The sequence below is a fragment of the Macrosteles quadrilineatus genome, unplaced genomic scaffold (assembly GCF_028750875.1).
Source record: "Macrosteles quadrilineatus isolate MER2022 unplaced genomic scaffold, UCM_ALF_1.0 Scaffold_1__1_contigs__length_201487025, whole genome shotgun sequence".
Lineage (NCBI taxonomy): Eukaryota > Metazoa > Arthropoda > Insecta > Hemiptera > Cicadellidae > Macrosteles > Macrosteles quadrilineatus.
This window is the reverse complement of record NW_026542594.1, coordinates 168046812-168066847: the sequence shown is the minus strand read 5'-3', so window position 1 is coordinate 168066847 and position 20036 is coordinate 168046812. Positions and strand designations below refer to the sequence as shown.

At 37.1% G+C, this 20036-nt stretch overlaps 1 protein-coding gene across 1 annotated transcript in view; it reads right to left on the bottom strand.

The window, feature by feature from the left end:
• Positions 1 to 2431: 2431 nt before the first annotated feature.
• The window catches only part of LOC129002467 (DNA repair and recombination protein RAD54B-like), a 34804-nt gene continuing 17199 nt past the window's right edge, over positions 2432 to 20036 (bottom strand). The window contains exons 12-18 of the mRNA XM_054430302.1: positions 18097 to 18243; positions 12919 to 13074; positions 12396 to 12522; positions 11287 to 11446; positions 4583 to 4709; positions 3667 to 3879; positions 2432 to 2902 (exon numbers count right to left, since the gene is read on the bottom strand). Coding sequence (XP_054286277.1) covers positions 2819 to 2902; positions 3667 to 3879; positions 4583 to 4709; positions 11287 to 11446; positions 12396 to 12522; positions 12919 to 13074; positions 18097 to 18243 — 1014 coding nt within the window. The 3' untranslated portion in view covers positions 2432 to 2818. The remainder of the gene's footprint in view (positions 2903 to 3666; positions 3880 to 4582; positions 4710 to 11286; positions 11447 to 12395; positions 12523 to 12918; positions 13075 to 18096; positions 18244 to 20036) is intronic.

Sequence of the window (20036 nt, the reverse complement as noted above, 5' to 3'; positions counted from 1 at the left end):
GATTGGCCATGGCATGATAAATGCAAACAAGAAATTTTGTAGGTAATTAAAACGTTTTTATTTGAAACACAATTTGTTTTACATATAGCGTGTACATCCAACCAGAAAAAAATAAAAGCTAAAACTTGAATCTTGATGACCATGAAAACAGCTAGGATTTGTAATTTGTACGTATGTTTGTATAGGAACGGGAAATGTAAAGCTTTCAGTATTGACCAATGCTACCTGCGACAAATCAGTTTGTTAAATATTTTCAGATTGTCGTCTCACGTAATTCGCACTTATTACCTTATTACCTCCTCCTTGGCTTGATACCAGCATAAGCTGGTTAGGCTGCGTCAATGATAAACATGAAAAACACTCGCGGTAAAGACCAAGATGCACGAATACTCATGCCACGATGTACACGGGAGATGACCACGACGTTGCTCTGATCGTTTGAGTTGAGTGGCCGAATCACGGCTATATAGCCATAGCCGAGCCCCCACCTTTAACTCCAGGCCAAAGGCCTTCGAATCTTCGAAGTGGCAACGTCGAAGTCGAATATGTTGTAACAGCTGTTTTGTCTGTTTGGAGGCAGCTATAAAGCCCCCCACACACTACCAGGCCAGACCTCCAGAGTCCAGACCAGACGGTCTGGTCTGGTAGTGTGTGAGGGGCTTAATATGGTATTTGTGTGAATACACGAAAGCATGGTACTGGACGTCCATTGTGTTAACTGGGCTATGAAAATATTGACTCCACTTAGAATGTACAGAACAAAGGTACAGTAAATAGGGTTTCAATTTATTTTGCTTTGGTTTTCAATCATATGTGTTTTATTTTCAATCTATTAATACTTTTTAAAATACCAACTTTTTTCTTTGAAATGGTGACCAGCATACAAAGGTAGGTATTTTAATCCAAGTATGAATGGAGATGAGTGTAGGGAGTGGCACAACCTTGTAATCTTGTTAGTGACTAAAGGCCGACACATTTATGTTCATAAATGTATATGAATAATACGCGAATTAATGAGCTGGTGTCTCCTGTCTGCCATGTTCATGTTATGGGACGTCTGGCGCTAAACACTATTTGCAACGTTGCCAATTCTACCAGCAGGCCGCGGCCTGGAGTTAAAGGTGGCCGTGCCCGTGCCCGAATCCTATACGCTACTAATAACATTTTAGTAGTTACGTTAAGCAAGCAAATGTTAAATAAGTTTTATTTTCGGGTCAGTATAATTTGTTTAGGTATGTTTATAATCCATAAATACCGGTTATGTTCTAGATTTCATGCGTTATTTTTATCCGGTGTGTAACAGAGAAATTCACTACTTTTCCGTGTTGAACTTAGGCGATGACACACTGATATCCAGAATCCCAGTAGCTGCAAATAATATGCATGTGTATTATTTCGATATAAACAATACAGCGGCTGAAAAGGTACCAACAGGTTAAGAAGGGGTTTACTAACTAATGTATAGATTTAAAGTGACGGTTCTACAGCAATAATTGCAGTTCCCTGATGAGTTTGGCTTTTTCCTTAAAGCCTCAAGAAGTGGTCTCAAACGACACCGGATAGATCCTAAACTAAACTTGACTTTGGCAATTCTAACCAAGAGGAAAAAATGTATAACCAATGAAAATTGAATGAAAGTCTAAACATTGTAAAATATAGAAATGAGTGAAAAATGTTGAAAAGGTTTGAGTCGAGGTCAGCCATTTTTGGTTCCTAAACTTATACTATATCAACATGTCTTTACCCATATTTTTAAGACTGACAATTTCCCCTGTTCATACATATGCAGTCCATGGTGCGGGGGGGGGGGGGTATTTTACCGGGAGCCGGACTTGTGACAGGCCCTGCTACATGGGCCCCCCTATCGTGATAATATTTTTATGCGAGTATTACCATAGACTAACCAACACAAGTAGACTTCCCATCCCATTGTAAATTTTGAAGCTCGTTTTTCGTGTCTAGTTCATGTCTGGTGTCACTAGTATGGCTAGAAATTTTGTTTCTTATTTTAGAGTTAATATCATGATTTGTGCTTTACTTTTTGATTATATAACTAGAGGATGAGTTGTTTATGATTATACCATTTCATTTGGCTAAACGGGGTTTTAATTTAAATGACTGAAATAACAAGAAACAAACTGTAGTGCACCAGACAGAACTTAACGATAAAATTGGTTTCAGCTGTTCCATAAGGGTAGAAAATCTACTAAGAGAGTAGGTATGTTTTATCTTAAATCTATGGCATTAGTACCTTACGGTTTTTATGAAGACAATTTGATAAATAAAATCGCTAAAAAAAAATACTATTTAAATAGTGTCCAAAACAGAGTAAAGGGAATAAAAACAGTTTTAAAGAAAATCAACAGTTTTATTTATTAATGTATAATAATACTAGGCAGTTTATCACAAAGTCTTTAAAAAAACTAATAACCTTCTGACAATTAAAATAACAAAAGTAGGAGCATTTTCATTTTAATAACCACACAATTTCTGACAATGATTATAACAACGCTGAATCATTACTTAAAATAAAACATTAAGAAAATTAGAAAGTTTATAGCAAAGTAAAACGAAAAGACGAATCACAATTTCAAATCAACACAAAAAAGTGAGAACATTATTTATTTACACAATTAGAAAGTTAAATAAGGAAGTTATAACTTAAGGTTTAATAAAAGGTTGAATCCCCATTTAAAAACTACATAACAAAGGCAGGAGATTTATTGATTTATTTACATGATTAGGAAGTTGTTCCATAAAACTATTGAAAATGTCTAAATCATTTGAAAAATTGATGTAATTAGTAATACTAATGTCATTAACTAGATACAGGAGATGCAGCTTCAACAACATTTCGAAATGCAAACGTTATGAACTCCCCAGCTTCTTCAAGTCCCATTTCCTGCAAACATAGGATATTACTTTTAAAATAGGTAATACAGTAAATTCTGGTATTATTTTCAAGGTGAAGAGAGACACCAGATAATAAGGAATGATTGAAAAGATGTAATTTGTATGGGTGTCGACTTGGGATTAAGATTAAAGGAAATAGGCAACTTATAGTTTCAGTTAATACTAATCAAACATACTGCTGTTACAATATTTTAAAAATAAACATTAATTGGCATATTTTTTGTGAGGATATTTTTGGCTCTCTAGGAGTTAGAATTTACAAAAATTTATTACTATGGTTAAACATTAATAATACCCCTGAGATGTACTAACTAAAATTCCTTTTCTATTTCAGTTTCTGTTGTTAACGTAGTTCGTGGGTCATAAGAGTTGCTATAGCTCGCAATTATTTGTTTCATCGGTTTGACTTTGTAAAAAAGTTCCTATATTCCACAGAAATCAGTAATTTATATCAGCACAATCTGTCGGTGGCTCACATCAACTACGACGATTTTGATTTAAAAACTGGCAACAACTTAAACATGGTACATAGAATGTCTAGATGTATCAATAGTCAAGGATTGATTTGATAGACTATAAATCAGTAATTAACTGCAGCAAGTTCAGTGGCTGGCTCAAAACAACTACGTCCATTTTTATTCCAATAACTGGTGACAAATTTAACTTGGAATGGTCTAATTTAAGGGGGAAAACAATACAGAAACAGATACAGACAACAATGTTATGATTACAATCAGCTAATCCATCAATTACCGTCAACATGTGGAGGGGAAGCGGTTGGCGATAGTGCTGCCACTGGAACAGCTGATTGCTGCGGAGGGATTGTCCAGGCTGGGGTATCAGCTGACACTGTCGTGTGTCGGACTGAGGTACTACAGGCTGAGGTACCTCCCCCTCCCCAGCACACTCACACCCCAGCATACCATGAGTCAAACAGTCTACCTCCTCTTCTAATGTGAACAGGTCCTGTGTGCAGACATATTACGATTTTGAATAAGTTTTAAGTAGAGGAAGTTTTTAAAGTATAGATAGATCATGTCAATTAAGATAATATATTGGGAGGCTAAGGCTAGTGTAACTGACAAAATACTTCCCCCACCATTCTACTCCTTCTAGGTATATGTACATTAAATTAAACCCAACAGTAATTTTTGAGATGAGCAAAATAACAGAATCAATGGTGGTGGGGAAAAGCTTCCCATATTCACGCCCAGCTCGCTTGCCACTTTTAATGATTGTATATCTGGAACCCTTTTCTTGCTTGTGAATGCAATCCATTCCTTAATCAAACAATAATTATAATAAATCATTTTTGTCATCAATTCATGTTTTTCAAGGGAAAAGGGTCACTAAACATTGTATAACAACACTTCCAGTAATCCATAACGTTCTACAATATTATACAACAGATTTTTGTTTTCCGTTTCGTGTATGTCAAACTTCTAGAGTCTAATAGATTAACACAAAAATGTGATGATTACTTTTCAGATTGGTTGTACATTTCACCCAGTTTTTATATTGATAAGATGTCTATTACCTGCTTTTTCGGATAAAAAAATTTTGAGACTGAAAACCACCACAAAGAGTGATTTATTAAAAGATTTGAGACTGATAATATGACTGAAAAGCAAAACTCGTCATTTACTTATAGAGAGTGATGATGACTAACCTTTAACTCTTCTTCAGAAAGCCTTACATCACTTGTATGATTAAAGTCCACAACAGCTTCATTCAAGCCAGCTTTCTTCAACTGCCTTTGAAATATCTTCTCTTCTATGCTGCCAGTAGTTAAGAGTCTAGTGCACAATTAAAATAACTTGTAATTTGTATAAGAGAAATATTTTACACTTTGTAACATTGTGTTTAAACAAAGCAATCACAACAGAAAAGTGAAGATGGGACTTGATATTTTTAACACAGACTACACAACACTACCTAACAACATTTTTAATGAATTTTTCTGGATGCCAGAACTGCAGTGTGTTTGTAAAAGAAAGAAAAACAATCATTTTTGAAAAAAAAAATTTACAATATAAATGAGTTTTTAGAATTAATTGTAGTTTGAAATAGTGAAGACCAATAGTGTCTGGTAGTTTTTTTACAGTGGCCACATTTATTTGGCAACTGTGAAGATCACTACAGTTGTATAATTTAACTGACATTTCTCTTTCAACCTACTGTCTGAAGATGTCCTGCATGAGAAGGAAATAGCAGTGTTATCATAATTTAACAATAATTATATGAACACAACAGATGTCCATAAACAATCATCGTAAGCCAGTAAGTTTGGAATAAACAATTTATTTTTTACTTTCTCCCCCTGTACAAAATTTTTGAGTTTGAGATTTGATTGTCCATATATCCGTTTTGTTTTTTGTTCCCCTGAACCCAAAAAAGTGGTTTTCAAAGTGATGTCTGTGTGTCTGTCTGTCTATATGTATGGATGTGTACAGAGCTACAGACCACACCGAAGCCTGATGAAATTAGGTATATAGGCACTAATCCATGGTATCTCCCAGGTTTTTTTTTACATTTTCAATAGTGATTTCTTCTCATAAACACTCATAAAATTATGGAAAAATCCAATATTCACAAAAACAGAAGTAGGCCTAAGACTATTGTAGCGTAATCAAAAGGTTATTGTAGAAATAATAAAGTGGACTGTATATGGGTTATTAATTTAATTTTGACAACAGAAAATATTGGACTTTTGGTATAATTTTTAACACTGAACTATAGTTATGTTACCACTTTGACGTTATTAAGGTCTTGAAAGAAGATCTGGTCGAATGTTGTCTCTAGTTGAGAAGATATGTTTCATGAATGTCCTCACAGTAGGTACACAGAATTTAGAGTCAATTAAAAAGGGTTTATTTAATGAACACAAAAGGAAAAGGTAAATGAAATAAGTCAAAATAAAAGGAGAGAGAAATGAATTATGTTACACAAAGAAACGATATTACAAGAGAGAAAAATTGCACTTTTTGAACCAGAATGTTTACCTTGGAATGTTTACATTTTTAAAATTTTATTATTGTATTGTTGTTGACATGTGGGGATTATTTTAATATGCTCATATGGTCAGCTGACCTTTTACTGAACATACCGGCCTCCATAAAACGATAGTTTTATAACAATTAACACAAAATTGTACAAAAAACGGAGCACTGAAGAATATTCTGAATGTTATTTACAACTATTTACAGGAGGTTTGTCTTTGAATTTACGTGTTAGCTTCTTAACAGGCCTCCCACACGAATTATGCCGGAAGCATCCAGAAAAGGGTCTAAAGGTTGAAGATTAGAGGTACTGGGTGTGTTTTTGAGAAGTAGAGTCAATTCATTCGTAAAACATGTAGCTTGTACACACTTGATGATCGTACGCTCTGAGTTCTTAAGTTCAGAGACGGTGAGATGCCCATGTCTTCGGTCAGAGCTACGTGTATTGTGGATAAACCGCAAGACATAGCTTGTTACTCTAAGTAGTTTGGACCACGATGAGTACTTGGAGAGAAGATCCCATTTTGGAGGTTGGGTTGAAACTAGGACATTTAGAGGAGTAGTTTTACATTCTTGAGTGTCTTGCAAGTTGATGGGAACGAAGCGATTAGATGGCCAATGATCATCTGAAAGAATTAACCATGGAGGGCCATTCCACCATAGAGGATGATCAATGAGTTGAGCGGGAAGCAAACCACGTGACGCACAATCAGCGGGGTTGTCTGTTGAGGGAACGTAGCGCCAGGAGTGAGAGGGGATCAATTCTTGGACTTGAGCAACTCTGTTGGCAACATACGTTTTAAGTCGATATGAGGGGGTGTGTAACCAAGAGAGGGTTACTGATGAATCACACCACAATGTAGTTTGAGAAAGGTCAATCTTTTCTTTGAAAATTGTACAACAGTAAGTTGTGAGTTTTGCAAGTAAGTGTGCACCACATAGTTCCAAGCGGGGTAGAGTAACACGTTTCAAAGGAGCTACACGTGTTTTTGCGAGAATCTGACGAGTGATGATTTCTCCAGTTGAAAACTCACAGCGGAAGTATAAGACTGCTGAGTATCCTACTTCGGAGGCATCTGAAAATCCATGGAGTTGTAAGGAACATGTGGTAGTGAAATGAAACGAGCGAGGGATCTTAATCTGCGAAAGTAGAGAGGTTTCGTCAACAAAAATATGCCATTTTTCGGCAAGTTCATTTGGAAGAGTGTCATCCCATTGGATACCCTGTGACCAGAGTATTTGCATGAGGGTTTTTGCCCACATGGTCACGGGTGACAAAAATCCGGTAGGGTCGAAAATGCGTGCTATAATGCTCAACACTGATCGTTTTGTAGGAGGACCATCAGGGAGACTTAAGTTGTAAGTGAAACAATCTGAAATGGGTGACCAATGTAGTCCAAGAATGGCAAAATGAGGGTGATTAGTGGCTTCCAAAAAGACTGGTGTTTCTAGATGATCTTGAGGCAAATCTTGGAGTATTTCTGGGCAATTGGATGTCCATTTTCTTAGCTCAAAACCACCACGTGCAAGAAGTTCAATCAGCTGATCTCGTAGTTGCTTAGCTTCGTTGAGTGTATGAGCTCCACAGATGATGTCATCCACATACGTATTATCCCGTAAAACTTTGGCTGCTGCTGGGAACGACCCTCCTTCGTCGTCAGCAAGTTGATGTAACGTTCTGATGGCATGGAAAGGTGAACTGCTTAGACCGTATGTAACTGTCGTTAATTTGTATGTGGAGATTTCTTGAGTCTTTGGATCACGCCATAAAATTAACTGATACTTCTGGTCGTCAGGATGAACTTGAATGCAACGATACATTTTCCTTATATCGCAACTGAACACATAATTATGCGAACGAAAATTCAACAAAATGTCACAAATGTCAATTTGAAGTTTGCGACCGGTTAAAAGAATATCATTTAGTGAGACACCGGTACTGGTTTTGCAACTACCATCAAAAACTGTACGAAGTTTCGTTGTACTACTGGTTTCTTTCAGTACACCGTGATGAGGCAAATAGTAGTGTGGCTGCGAAAGATCGGAAGGGGATGCTTTGACCATGTGTCCGAGATGTTCATATTCAGTCATAAACTGTGTATACAATTCCTTGAAATTAGAGTTGGATTCAAACTTTCGTTCAATTGAGTGAAGTCTATGTTCAGCAGCAGATTTTGAAGTGCCCAGTGGTTGATGTTGGTCCTTGAAAGGGAGTCGAACCACATATGTTCCATCTGGAGAGCGGGAGTGAGTTGATTTGAAGTGATCTTCAGCGATGCGATCATCTTCAGAGATAAGATTGCACTGCGGTACCTCTTCTTGTTGCCAAAAGCGAAGTAGAGTATTATGTAACTCGTCTGTAGTGGATAGTAGAGACGAATGGCATGAGGTGGGAGAAGAATTAGAAAAAGTTGGTGCATTGCCCATTAACACAAATCCCAATCGTGTTCCAATAACGAATGGAAGGTTTGAGCCCAATGGGTAGGATTGATGAGTAAGAAGTTCTGGAAACAAAGCACCTCCTATGAGAATGTCAATATTCTGAGGAATATGAAAGGTCGGATCTGCGAGGACAAAAGGTTTTACTAGTTCGTAAACCTCAAAAGAGAGTTGAGTACGCGGCAAAGGAGCGGAAATTCTATCTAGAATATGGAAAGGTTGATTTGAAGCAATTACTTCACTGCCTAGTGTGGATAGTTCCAGGAGTGCATGTCCTTTGTCGAGGATTGCGATGCAGAGATTCCCACAATTGTGTGAGTAGAGCGGTGACGAGAGACGTTTAATAGCTGTGCTGCCCTCTCTGTCATGAAGTTGAGTTGACTTCCACTGTCGAGCAGACATCGAAAGACATGAGAGATTCCATTAGTAGCGGTAATTTTAATGAGAGCGGTGCCTAGAAGTACCGTAGTTGCAGGCTGAGAAATCGAGAACGACATTTCTGGTTGAGCAGAAGCGACTACAGAAGGTGTAGCAGTTGAAGGTTTTGAGGGTTTGGCTATAGGAGGAGGCTGCACCGACTTTACAACATTTTCGAAATGTAACAAGGTATGGTGTTTTTGTTTACATTTAAGACATGTGCCTGTTGAGCGACAATCTTTGAGTGTGTGATTGCCAAGACATGAAATACATTTATTTTGCTCCTTTACAAGTTTGTAACGCTCGTTTGGAGATTTCTTAGCAAAAACCTTACACATGTAGATTTTGTGATCGGTTTGTTGACAGGCAAAGCATGATGGAAATGTCTTTACAGAAGTGGAGTGATCACCCGAGCTTACAAGTGCAGTATAGCGGGTACTTGGTTTGGAGTAATTTTTACTAGATGTGAGGGCAGACTTTGAATTAGCCTTGTGACAAAAAGTTGAAGAGTGAAGGTTGGCATCTTCACTGTTTGAGCATTCTTCATTGAGAAATTTAATGATTTCGTCCACAGATGGTAACGAATGAGTTTCACATGATTTGAATGAGCGATAATGTTCAAGTTTTTGCCGTAAATTTCTATCAAGTCTACGGAGCAAATGAGCTGACAGCAAAGGATTGTCATTTGTAGTGATGTCACTTTCTAAAGCAATAAGTGATTGTGTATGTTCCAGAAAATGATTTAGAAATTCACGTATTGATTTTGTATTTTCAGATGTGGCAATGGGAAGATCCAATATGGCATTTAAATGTAAAGCAGTTAAGCGTCTGTGATTGTGGTATCGATCGCGCTACAAATTGTACGCGATTTCGTAGTTAGATGCACTGATGTTTAAGTTTTTAATTAAATTTAGAGGTTCTTCAGTTAGACAGCTTAGTAGGTATTGAAATTTTGATACTGGAGACAGAGATGTGTTGAGGTGTACAGCGCTATTAAAAAGATTGATGAAATTAATCCACTCGGCTGAGTTTCCCGAGAAGGTTTTCAAGTCAAGTTGCGGTAGGCGGACAGGTTGCATGAAAGCAGTACAGTTGGAATTATTCACCATTTCTTGAGGAGGAGATTGAGGTTCGTCAACAGGGATTAGTGACTCTATAGTACTACAAAGATGGATACATAGTTCACCAACAGTGTTTTCATCATCATTTAGAATAATGTCATCGAGTTCTTCGTCAGAACAATGTTCTAAAACGCACCTGAAATTTAGTTCAAAGTCGTCTCGCTTTTTCCTGATTTCATCTAAATAGTTATGAAGTGATTTTATTTGCACAGAGGATAGGTTGTTTGCTTTAGCACTTTCATTAATAGAATCTATATTTTCTTGAACTTTTCCAAGCCTAACTTTGAATTGTTTGGTTAGTCTTTTATAAGTACAAACCTTAATCGGGGCTAGGTTCACAGGAGCCATCATTGAACACAAATACAGTCAAAATACACAAGACACAAAAGTTATTTCACACTTCGTTACATAAAAAAATGAATTAGGCTAGTTCAATTTAAATAGTTTGTGGGCCTAAAACTCGGAACCAATCAACAAAAAATATAAACACTGAAGGATTGGTATAATGTTTACAAAATGACTATAATGTCACAGAGTCTTTCATTCATTGGAGTAGGCCTATTAGGCTAATGTGATCGAGAGTGTGAGAGGGATAAAGGTAGAGGGGGAGTACAAAATATGCGTGAACGACAATATTGAGAGTTTATGAGGTAATGTTCGTCTTTAATCTTCACCAAAAGTCCACATAATTAGTTCAATCAATTGGTTAATCAACAATCCGGCTCGAAGGACCAAAGATGTAGCGTAATCAAAAGGTTATTGTAGAAATAATAAAGTGGACTGTATATGGGTTATTAATTTAATTTTGACAACAGAAAATATTGGACTTTTGGTATAATTTTTAACACTGAACTATAGTTATGTTACCACTTTGACGTTATTAAGGTCTTGAAAGAAGATCTGGTCGAATGTTGTCTCTAGTTGAGAAGATATGTTTCATGAATGTCCTCACAGTAGGTACACAGAATTTAGAGTCAATTAAAAAGGGTTTATTTAATGAACACAAAAGGAAAAGGTAAATGAAATAAGTCAAAATAAAAGGAGAGAGAAATGAATTATGTTACACAAAGAAACAATATTAAGAGAGAAAAATTGCACTTTTTGAACCAGAATGTTTACCTTGGAATGTTTACATTTTTAAAATTTTATTATTGTATTGTTGTTGACATGTGGGGATTATTTTAATATGCTCATATGGTCAGCTGACCTTTTACTGAACAACTATGATAGAAATTTGGTAGTTATAGTCCTTCAAATTCTGGCCAAAACGGTACAGCGATATGCAAAACGGTATGTAAACATTACTCTATAGTCCAAAAGTTAATTGTAACTTATGTAATTTCCCCATAAAAACCCCATTAAATTAGAAACAATCAAAAATCCTTATTTTTAGTTACCGGTAGATATGTACAGTAGAACGTTGTCCATCCCTCCACACTCGGGCCATAGCTTGCAGATCAGAGGCTGGGTTCCAGTCCGGGTCAAACAGAACTAGTCGTGACGCGCCTACCAGGTTGAGGCCCACTCCACCCGCCTTAGCGCTTAGTAGAAACACTCCTTGACAACATAAGACCACGTGTACATAAAATCATAGGCAATCATACAGAAAGTCATAGGTTCAGTAGGGATGGACGGGATTGAATTTTTAGTTCGGGACAGGACGGGATTTTTATTTCCTTCCCGATTTTTGGGACGGGATGGGATTTTTTACTGTGCAAAAAAGGGTTTGTTTTAAAAGTCTTGAGTATTGCGGTTAACAAAAGGAGACAAAAAAAATAATTTTTACTATTTGTGGCAATGATTTATAAAAACCAATAATGGGTAAAAATGTACAGGTATAGAAAAAAACGTTGTAACTAAATTATGTCATATCTGATGTAATTTAACTGTAAAACATGAGTCTCATGATAAAATAACTTACAGTTATTGAAACAGACTATCTTTCACTGCATTTAAAAAACTGTGTAGAGTTTTAAGGCCTGAATTGGTTATGAGAAGAAAAGCAGTTTAGCTTATTAATCCTAAATTTTGACATGTATTGCTACCCAACACAATATTGAGTTCACGACATGATCGTCAAAATGACTCACAGTCACGGCGCGTTCTTCGAAATACCTTCGCCTCCTGCGTTCGTGAAACTATCGTGAACATCTCTCGCAATAGCGGCGTCATCGTCACTCGCGAAGTGGCAAAATCGTCGACGATCGGATCAAATCCCGTCCCAAAAAATTCCTGAGTAAAATGTAATCTCGTACTGAAAATTGGGGAAAATTTTTTCCCGAATATTTCCCGAAATTTCGGGACCCGTCCATCCCTAGTAATCAGACGTCCTTAGTATTTTTCTCTCCAGTCTACCTTCTGAAAAAGTCCTACATTAGGATGAAGATGAAATATCAGTCTTTGTGTATCTATTAGGCCCTGGACACTTACCCATGTAAGCTAGCAGAACTTTAATACTATTTAAATTAATCTGTAACCAACCACTTGGCAAACACTATCAACTTACTATTTTGAGAATGTTTTGAGTTAAAGTTGTTGACGATGTCCACTCTACGAGATGAAGGTGTGTTTCCATCCAGGCGGCAGTGTTGGAAGCCATACTGATCACAGAGGGCCTGTAGTAGATCCAGCGTCTGATCAACACCAATAAAGTTTTACCAACTAAATATTGTAAATAGAGTTTTTATGTTAATATATTTTTTAGATTGCTAAAACAAACCAAAAACCATCCATCTTAAATTAGAAAAATATCAAGTTCAGGTTTGCTGTCGTGGAAGAATTCATAGTGAAAAATAATGAATAGAAAATAATTTACAACAATACATTAATAAACTTGTGTTAATTAAAATAAAATTCTTTACAAATTAAACACATTGACAGAACTCACTGTTTTGAATTTGTATTAAACCTACCTAATCTTATCAATTATATAAATTTGATTATAAATACACATAATTACAGTAAAAACGCGTACAATTTTTTGCAAATGATTTTTTCAACTCTCAACAAGGCAAAAGACTTGATTTTACCTGTGTAAAGTAGGAGACGAGGACAATTTTTTCATTGTTCTTTTCAATGGTGTGCAGCAACGCTTTGACTACGCTGAGTTTACTTGCATCTTCAATCATCACTTGGTCTCCCGTGAGGTGAGACAGTTCAGCAGTCAACAGCTCTGATAACTCATCCTGGGACCAGGGTTGGTACTGATTTTGGAAAATGAAATTCCCTGACTTTTCCAGGTTTTCCAGACTGATATTATACTTTTTCCAGGAAAAAGTATAATATCAGTCTAATATCAGTCTAATATCAGTCAAGTATAATGTCAGTCAAAATATCGAATAGTCAGAATCGAGAATTATTAGAAAAAATGTAGGCCTAAATAGTTTACTCATAAAACCAATAAGAAAAGAATTAAACATCTGGAATCTGGAAAATTAAGAGTACCAACTAACTTAACCTCACACTTTATGTTCTACTTGGCCTTGACTTGACACTAGCAGATAGACGATACGGTGCTTCTGATACTGATATATATATCGATATTTTGCTTGCGATATCATCGGCTTATATCGGAAGAAACATGTGATATAGGAAAAATAACTACCATGCTTGTACCGGAGACAAAAAGTAATACCAAACTAAACTATTAAATGTTTCAACTAACAGGATAACATTTTTTTTATAAACTCCTACAAGTGCAGTTTTTTTTAGTTTATTAAAGGTTGAATCAGTATTGAAAGGGTAAAGGTGTTGAACTTTTCAAAGACTATACTCCGGGAAATAAAAGTATTATTAATAAAGAAGGCTTGTCAGAATCTGAGTGGAAAGACAGTATAAAAATGATTGCAAATGTGGTGCCAGTGCGTGTTCTCCACAGCAGAAGTCAGGGCAATAACCGCTGCAGGCATGCCTGTGGTGAGATTGAAACCCTTGCACATGCCCTTGGCTTCTGTCCGTTTGGTGAACTTCTAAGAATCACTAGGCATCACAAAATAAGATGTATCATAGCAAATGCCTTCCGAAAAAGGTATAACACATGGGAAGTGCAAGAAGAAGTACACTGTCTTTCTTCTAAAGGAAGCACCAGAAGAGTAAATATTTTATTGATAGAAAGAGAAACTAACAAAGGCATAATTCTCGATTCAACAATTCAATTTGAAATAAACATAAATCAACCTAACGAAGTAAATGAAGAAAATAAAAAAAATATGATCCTACCTTTGAATATTTCAAGCAAAATTTTTAAATTTGGAAAGTTGAGGTGATTGGATTGTTTATTGGTTCAAGAGGAACATTATCAAAATTTTTTGTGAACTTTTGGAAACAATATGATTTGGACAGATCCTTTTTGAAAATTATTACTCATGAAACATTAAGAGGTTCATTGAGCATAATGAGAAATCATCTATATGGCAAACATCAAAATTAATCAGTCTTATACAATTTTATCTTGTATAATTTTTTCTGTGTCATTGGCAACCTTATTTTTTAAGGCAGATGTATTTATTTTTATAAATAAATTCTTTTCTCTTTTTATAAATTCAATGAGGAATTGTATTCAGTATCGTATTGAAATTGAAACGATGAATGTAGGCCTATCCTTCCGCGCATCCCGGTACTAGCAGTGTTTCCATACGTGGGATTATTAACTTATCCCGAAAACTTTTCAGAGCCAGCTTAGCCTTAGGACACATTCCCTTAGGGTGGTGTAATTCACGTATCGCATTTATTCCTAAACCAGGAAGGGATAGTTACACTGATCCTAAGTCATTTAGACCCATTTCTCTATCTTCTTTCTTCCTTAAGATCCTAGAAAAGTTGGTCTCAAGATATATGATGGATACAGCTCTTAGGACACATCCTTTTCATAATAATCAGCATGCGTATGTCTCAGGAAGATCATGCGAGACTGTGTTGCACCAACTTGTAAGCAAGATTGAGAAAGCTCTAGAGAGCAGTGAAGTGGCCCTGGGTGCCTTTCTCGATATTCAAGGTGCTTTTGATAATACTGGTACTCCAGCAATTCTTAATGCGGTGAGAGGAAGAGGTTTTCACGGTATAATATGTAGATGGATTGAATCCTTGCTTCACAGTAGGAAGGTTAGGCTCTCACTCCATAATGACACGATCGAGGCAAGAACTACTCGAGGATGCCCTCAGGGGGGGGGGGGGGTTCTCTCTCCTCTCCTTTGGAATTTGGTAGCAGACGACCTTATAAGGACACTCAACAAAAGTGGGGTTTTCGCCTTAGGTTATGCTGATGATGTTGCAATCCTTGTGGTTGGAAAGTTCCACGGAACCATAACTGACCTTATGAATAGAGCTTTAAGGGTAGTGGACCGTTGGTACCAGGAAGATGGGCTCTCTATAAATCCCAGGAAAGTTGTAATAGTACCCTTCACAAGAAGGAGGAAACTGGATGGGATCGGCCCACTAAGACTGCAGGGCACTGTAATAGAGCTGCAGAATCAGGTGAAGTATCTTTGTGTAATTTTGGACAGATCACTTCACTGGGGACCACATCTTCAAAAAGTCACTGAGCGTGGCAAATGGTCCCTTATGGCATGCAGGCGGATGGTAAGTGGCACATGGGGGTTACAGCCTAAACTTTTATGCACTGGCTGTATGTATCTGTTGTTCGACCCGCCCTTACATATGGTTCGCTTGTGTGGTGGCCAAAGATGGAATCTACTATTATAGTAGATTCCATCTTTGGCCACCACACGAGTTCCATTACCACTGTGCTTGGCAGGGCAGTATAGCTGTCAAAGCTTTAGCAGGAGTTCAGAGGCTTGCTCTTATAATGATAACTGGGACAGTAAGCAGCTGTCCTGGAGCGGCTCTTGACTGTCTGCTTGATATGCTACCTATCGACATTTACATCAAGGTGGTAGCAAGTAAAACAGCCCAACGCCTTAGATGCGAATACTTATGGATAACCTCAGGAAACAATAAAGGGCACTCCAAAATTGTTCAGGTGGTACATAATGATGAATTGCACTTGCCTTCAGATCACATGTCCAAAAAATACTCCTTTGGAAATCCTTTCAAAGTACTAATACCAGATAGGAAGGATTGGTCTGGCGGAAAAGGACCCATACCCACAGGTGATTTAGAATGCTATACTGATGTTTCTAAGATCAAAAATGGGGGCACTGGAGTAGGTGTGCATTGGATGAATGGAGGCACTGGCATTTGTCTTCCAATGGGGGTATACCCAACTGTCTTTCAAGCGGAGGTCACTGCCATTCTAGTTTGTGCTCAAGAACATCTTAACAAAGATATCAGAGACAAAACAATCAATATCTATACTGATAGTCAAGCGACCTTAAAAGCATTAAACTCTTACGAATTCAACTCCAGGCTCGTGTGGGATTGTTTTGCTTCTGTGTCTGAGTTGGGTAGGAGAAATGACCTTACGCTTTGCTGGGTGCCAGGACACTCAGGCATTAAAGGAAATGAAGCTGCAGACAGATTGGAAAATACTGCCTCTGCGACTTCAATGATAGGCCCACAACCCTTCTGTGGCATCTCACGAAACAGTGCATGTTCTGCGATTGCGTCATGGGCCAAGGAAAAGCATCGCAAACGCTGGGTCGATGTTCCCCTTCTTAGGGTCAGCCAGCTTACTCTGTTTAGGCCTTCTAAAAAGGTTGCCTGTGACCTCTTGAGACTAGACAGACGAAGAATTAAATTAATTGTTGAACTGATAACTGGTCATGGAAGATTCAGGAAACATCTACAACGGATGGGCTTATATGATGGTGAACCGATCTGTAGGTACTGTGATAGGTCAGAAGAGACAGCTGATCACTTACTCTTTGATTGTAACGAGCTCTTTGACGCTAGATCGATAACTCTTGGAAATATGGCTAGAGGTAGATACCTTCCTGAGGATGAACTAATTGGGAAGCTACAGGCATTCATTGGGCGCCTTAACTTGTAGGTCAACAAGAAAGCAAAATTATTGCGCACCCCAAATAATTCAATTTCGGATGAAGTGCTTAAAGGTCTCTTAAAGACCTGCCCCTGTCAGATAAGATAAGATAAGATCCCGAAAACAGGATTTTTAGAGCATGAGTGGGATTTGAAGGGGATGTGGGATAAAACAGGAGTTTTGGCTATGACGTCCGTTTTTATTTACTATGCTTTTATTTTAGTGAAAAACTAACCCCAATCGAAAAAATTACCTTAACAAAATATAATAGCAATGTTAAAACAACTATTTAAACGAAATATGTCCAATTCAACACTCAGAATTTAACATCAAAAATCTTAAGGGATTAAACGGGATTTCTTAACCAAGTGACCGGGATTATATTCTTTTGGTCGTGTAGAAACACTGGGAGCTCGGTGCGTTCAATTAAGCCAGTAATCAGAGGGTGATGATAGAATGTCTGTCGATGTTCGATGTTTTTTATATCGATGGTAGGTTCCAGATGTTTTTGTTACATCGATGTTTTCGTCAAACTTCGATGTTTTTGACCAAGTATTGAGACCTAGATGCAAAATGTAGCATATCTGTAAAAAAATTTAGTCTTTCAAGAGAAATTCCAGATTTTTTCCAAAATTCCCTGACTTTTCCCTGACTTTTCCAGACCAACAAAATTCCCTGACATTTCCAGGTTTTCCAGGTTTTCCCTGACCGTACCAACCCTGTGGGACAGAACCAATAAAACTTAACTACACTTTGCCTACAACGGTCATAAATCATAATCTTATCAACAGTGACTTGAATATGAGATAGTCTGGCATACAATATTTTGTGCCTTAACGATTTTGTGCTGGTTGCCTACTCGCAAAATATGTTCTCTCTCTGAATCTGCATTAGGGCATTATGAATTTAATCATCGCCTGCGGCAAGGTGAAAAAAGACAGGTTTGGGGGACTTTATTTTAGCTAAGCCCGATTTTTTTTCTGTGATTTTTAGGATTTTTAAGTGGAAATCTATTACTTTTCAGTGACTCTTGCACCCCCTAGTAAAGTCAGTGACTTTTATGTTACTTTAGAGACCGGTAGTGTAATATGGAAATTATCACATAAAAAATAACTAGCAACAGGTCCTCCTCAATCATCAAAGCCGTCTTGAAAACTAAAAGTTAGAATGCTTGCTCAACTGTAACACCAGTTGACACTCCTGTGACACCTGTGATACCACCCATGGTCGCCACGTGGCCGTAGCTTTAATACTCTATGTAGTTACTAACATTCTCTTTGTCACACTCATTGTCCCGTAGCAGCACAGGGTGACTGCTGATCTTCTTGAGGGCTGTGATGACGGCCAGGTGACTCACTGATCGCTGCTCCCCCTCCTCCCCCTCCCAGCACGAGATGGCTGCTCGGAACAACTCCAGCTGTAAAACGTAACCGATTAAAACAACTCTTTGTAGCATTTTGTATGGTGCTACACTTTTCGATAAATCTACACCTATACTGTATTTCCCAAACTGTGGCCACTGTGGTGGTACGCGGTGACGTAATAAAAAATAATAACGTAAATAACGAGTATTAAATGTCAGGATTGTTTTGATTGGTGCATCAACATTAGTTCATGGTCCTTCATCAACTGTGTACAGTCATCAAGAAGTTGGATTTTGTTAGATTATTTTGTTAGAATTAAGAATTGCATTTTCTCATCAAATAATTGGGCAAATTACAAAATTTCATTAATAATCCTAGCCTTTATTCATTTATAAAAAGTCTTTCATTCTTGCACAATCACACATACCTAGATCAAATAATTATTTTTTGAGCTAGCTAGGGACCACTGTAATTAGTCTAGATAGGCTAACGGTTAACGAATGTTACTTTTACTTCCCTCATAAGCACGTGATTTGTATTACTAAACCGATTTTATAAGACAAACTGTTCTAATGGTTACCATACCAAGAAAAATAGGAACTTAACTTAGATGATTAGTGTTTTTAATCCTACTTCCTACTAATAATATTATAAATGAGAAAGTTTGGATGTATGGATGTATGTATGTTTGTGACAAGTAAACGCGAAAAATACTGGTCGGATTGGGCTGAAATTTTGCATGATGATAGCTCACATTCCTGATTAACATATAGGCATATTATTATTTCAAAAATCCTTTCGGGCTCCACCCCAGTGGCTCTGCAGTTTCCCATGTTAACCTTATGAGTATTCATATTTAAAAGAAATTAAAGAAACTAAGCCAGCTGTTTCAACTAAAAGAGTTGGTTATATGATATGCAAAAGCATTAAAAAGTTTTCAGATTTACCAACAGGGTGCAGCACTATTATTTTTTTTCATTATTTATAAACACTAGTGTACATGTTGCTCGAATTCGAGCAATTACAAAGTATTACTGGAGTTATTTAAAAACGAATAACAGTCATATTTAAAATGAGTTTAAAAGAGTCAATTCAAAGATTACCGGTGTGTAACTCAGACCATGTTTATCTTCGTTATTGATAAACCTAAAGCATTCCGGCCGGTTTTCTCCTTCTCAAAATGCCTCGCAGAAGGCCTACAGGCAACACTGGTCATTGATAGAGGACCAATTGAAAACGAAAAGTCGTTTTGGGGTAGTGTTAGGGCGCATTTATAACCTAATACTTGAGATTATCCAGGGTCAAGTGCTGACTGTACGCGCCACTGTTCTGTAGCTGCGGTCGTTATCACGATTACGCCTCCTGTCTATGTTTCAGTTTCGTTGCGTCGGAGGCATTTAAAATATAAAAAAAACAACAAATAAACAAATTTTAGCTATACAAAACAACGATAAATTAATACATTGAAGTTACGTACAATTATGCTACACAATCCGTCATAGCGACACAAAACAACGATAAATACACAAATTTAAGATACAACCATACTAACACGATCCGTCTTGGGGGTTATGTTTACACAAACTCAAATAGTAAATAAATGTACTCAATGCATTTAATTGAATTGCAAAATAAATAACAGCAATCAAATTACACAGCTGATCAAAATGTAAACAATTATGTTATCCATAAGGATAACATGGGAACTTTTAAAGCCACTGGGGCAGAGCCCAAGGGACTTTAAAAAAAAGGAAGATCAGTTTGCAAATCTGCGCGACACGCTCTTTCCAATGAGACGTCAATGGATAAAATCGGTTAAGAAATGGCGGAGGAGTTCAACCGACAA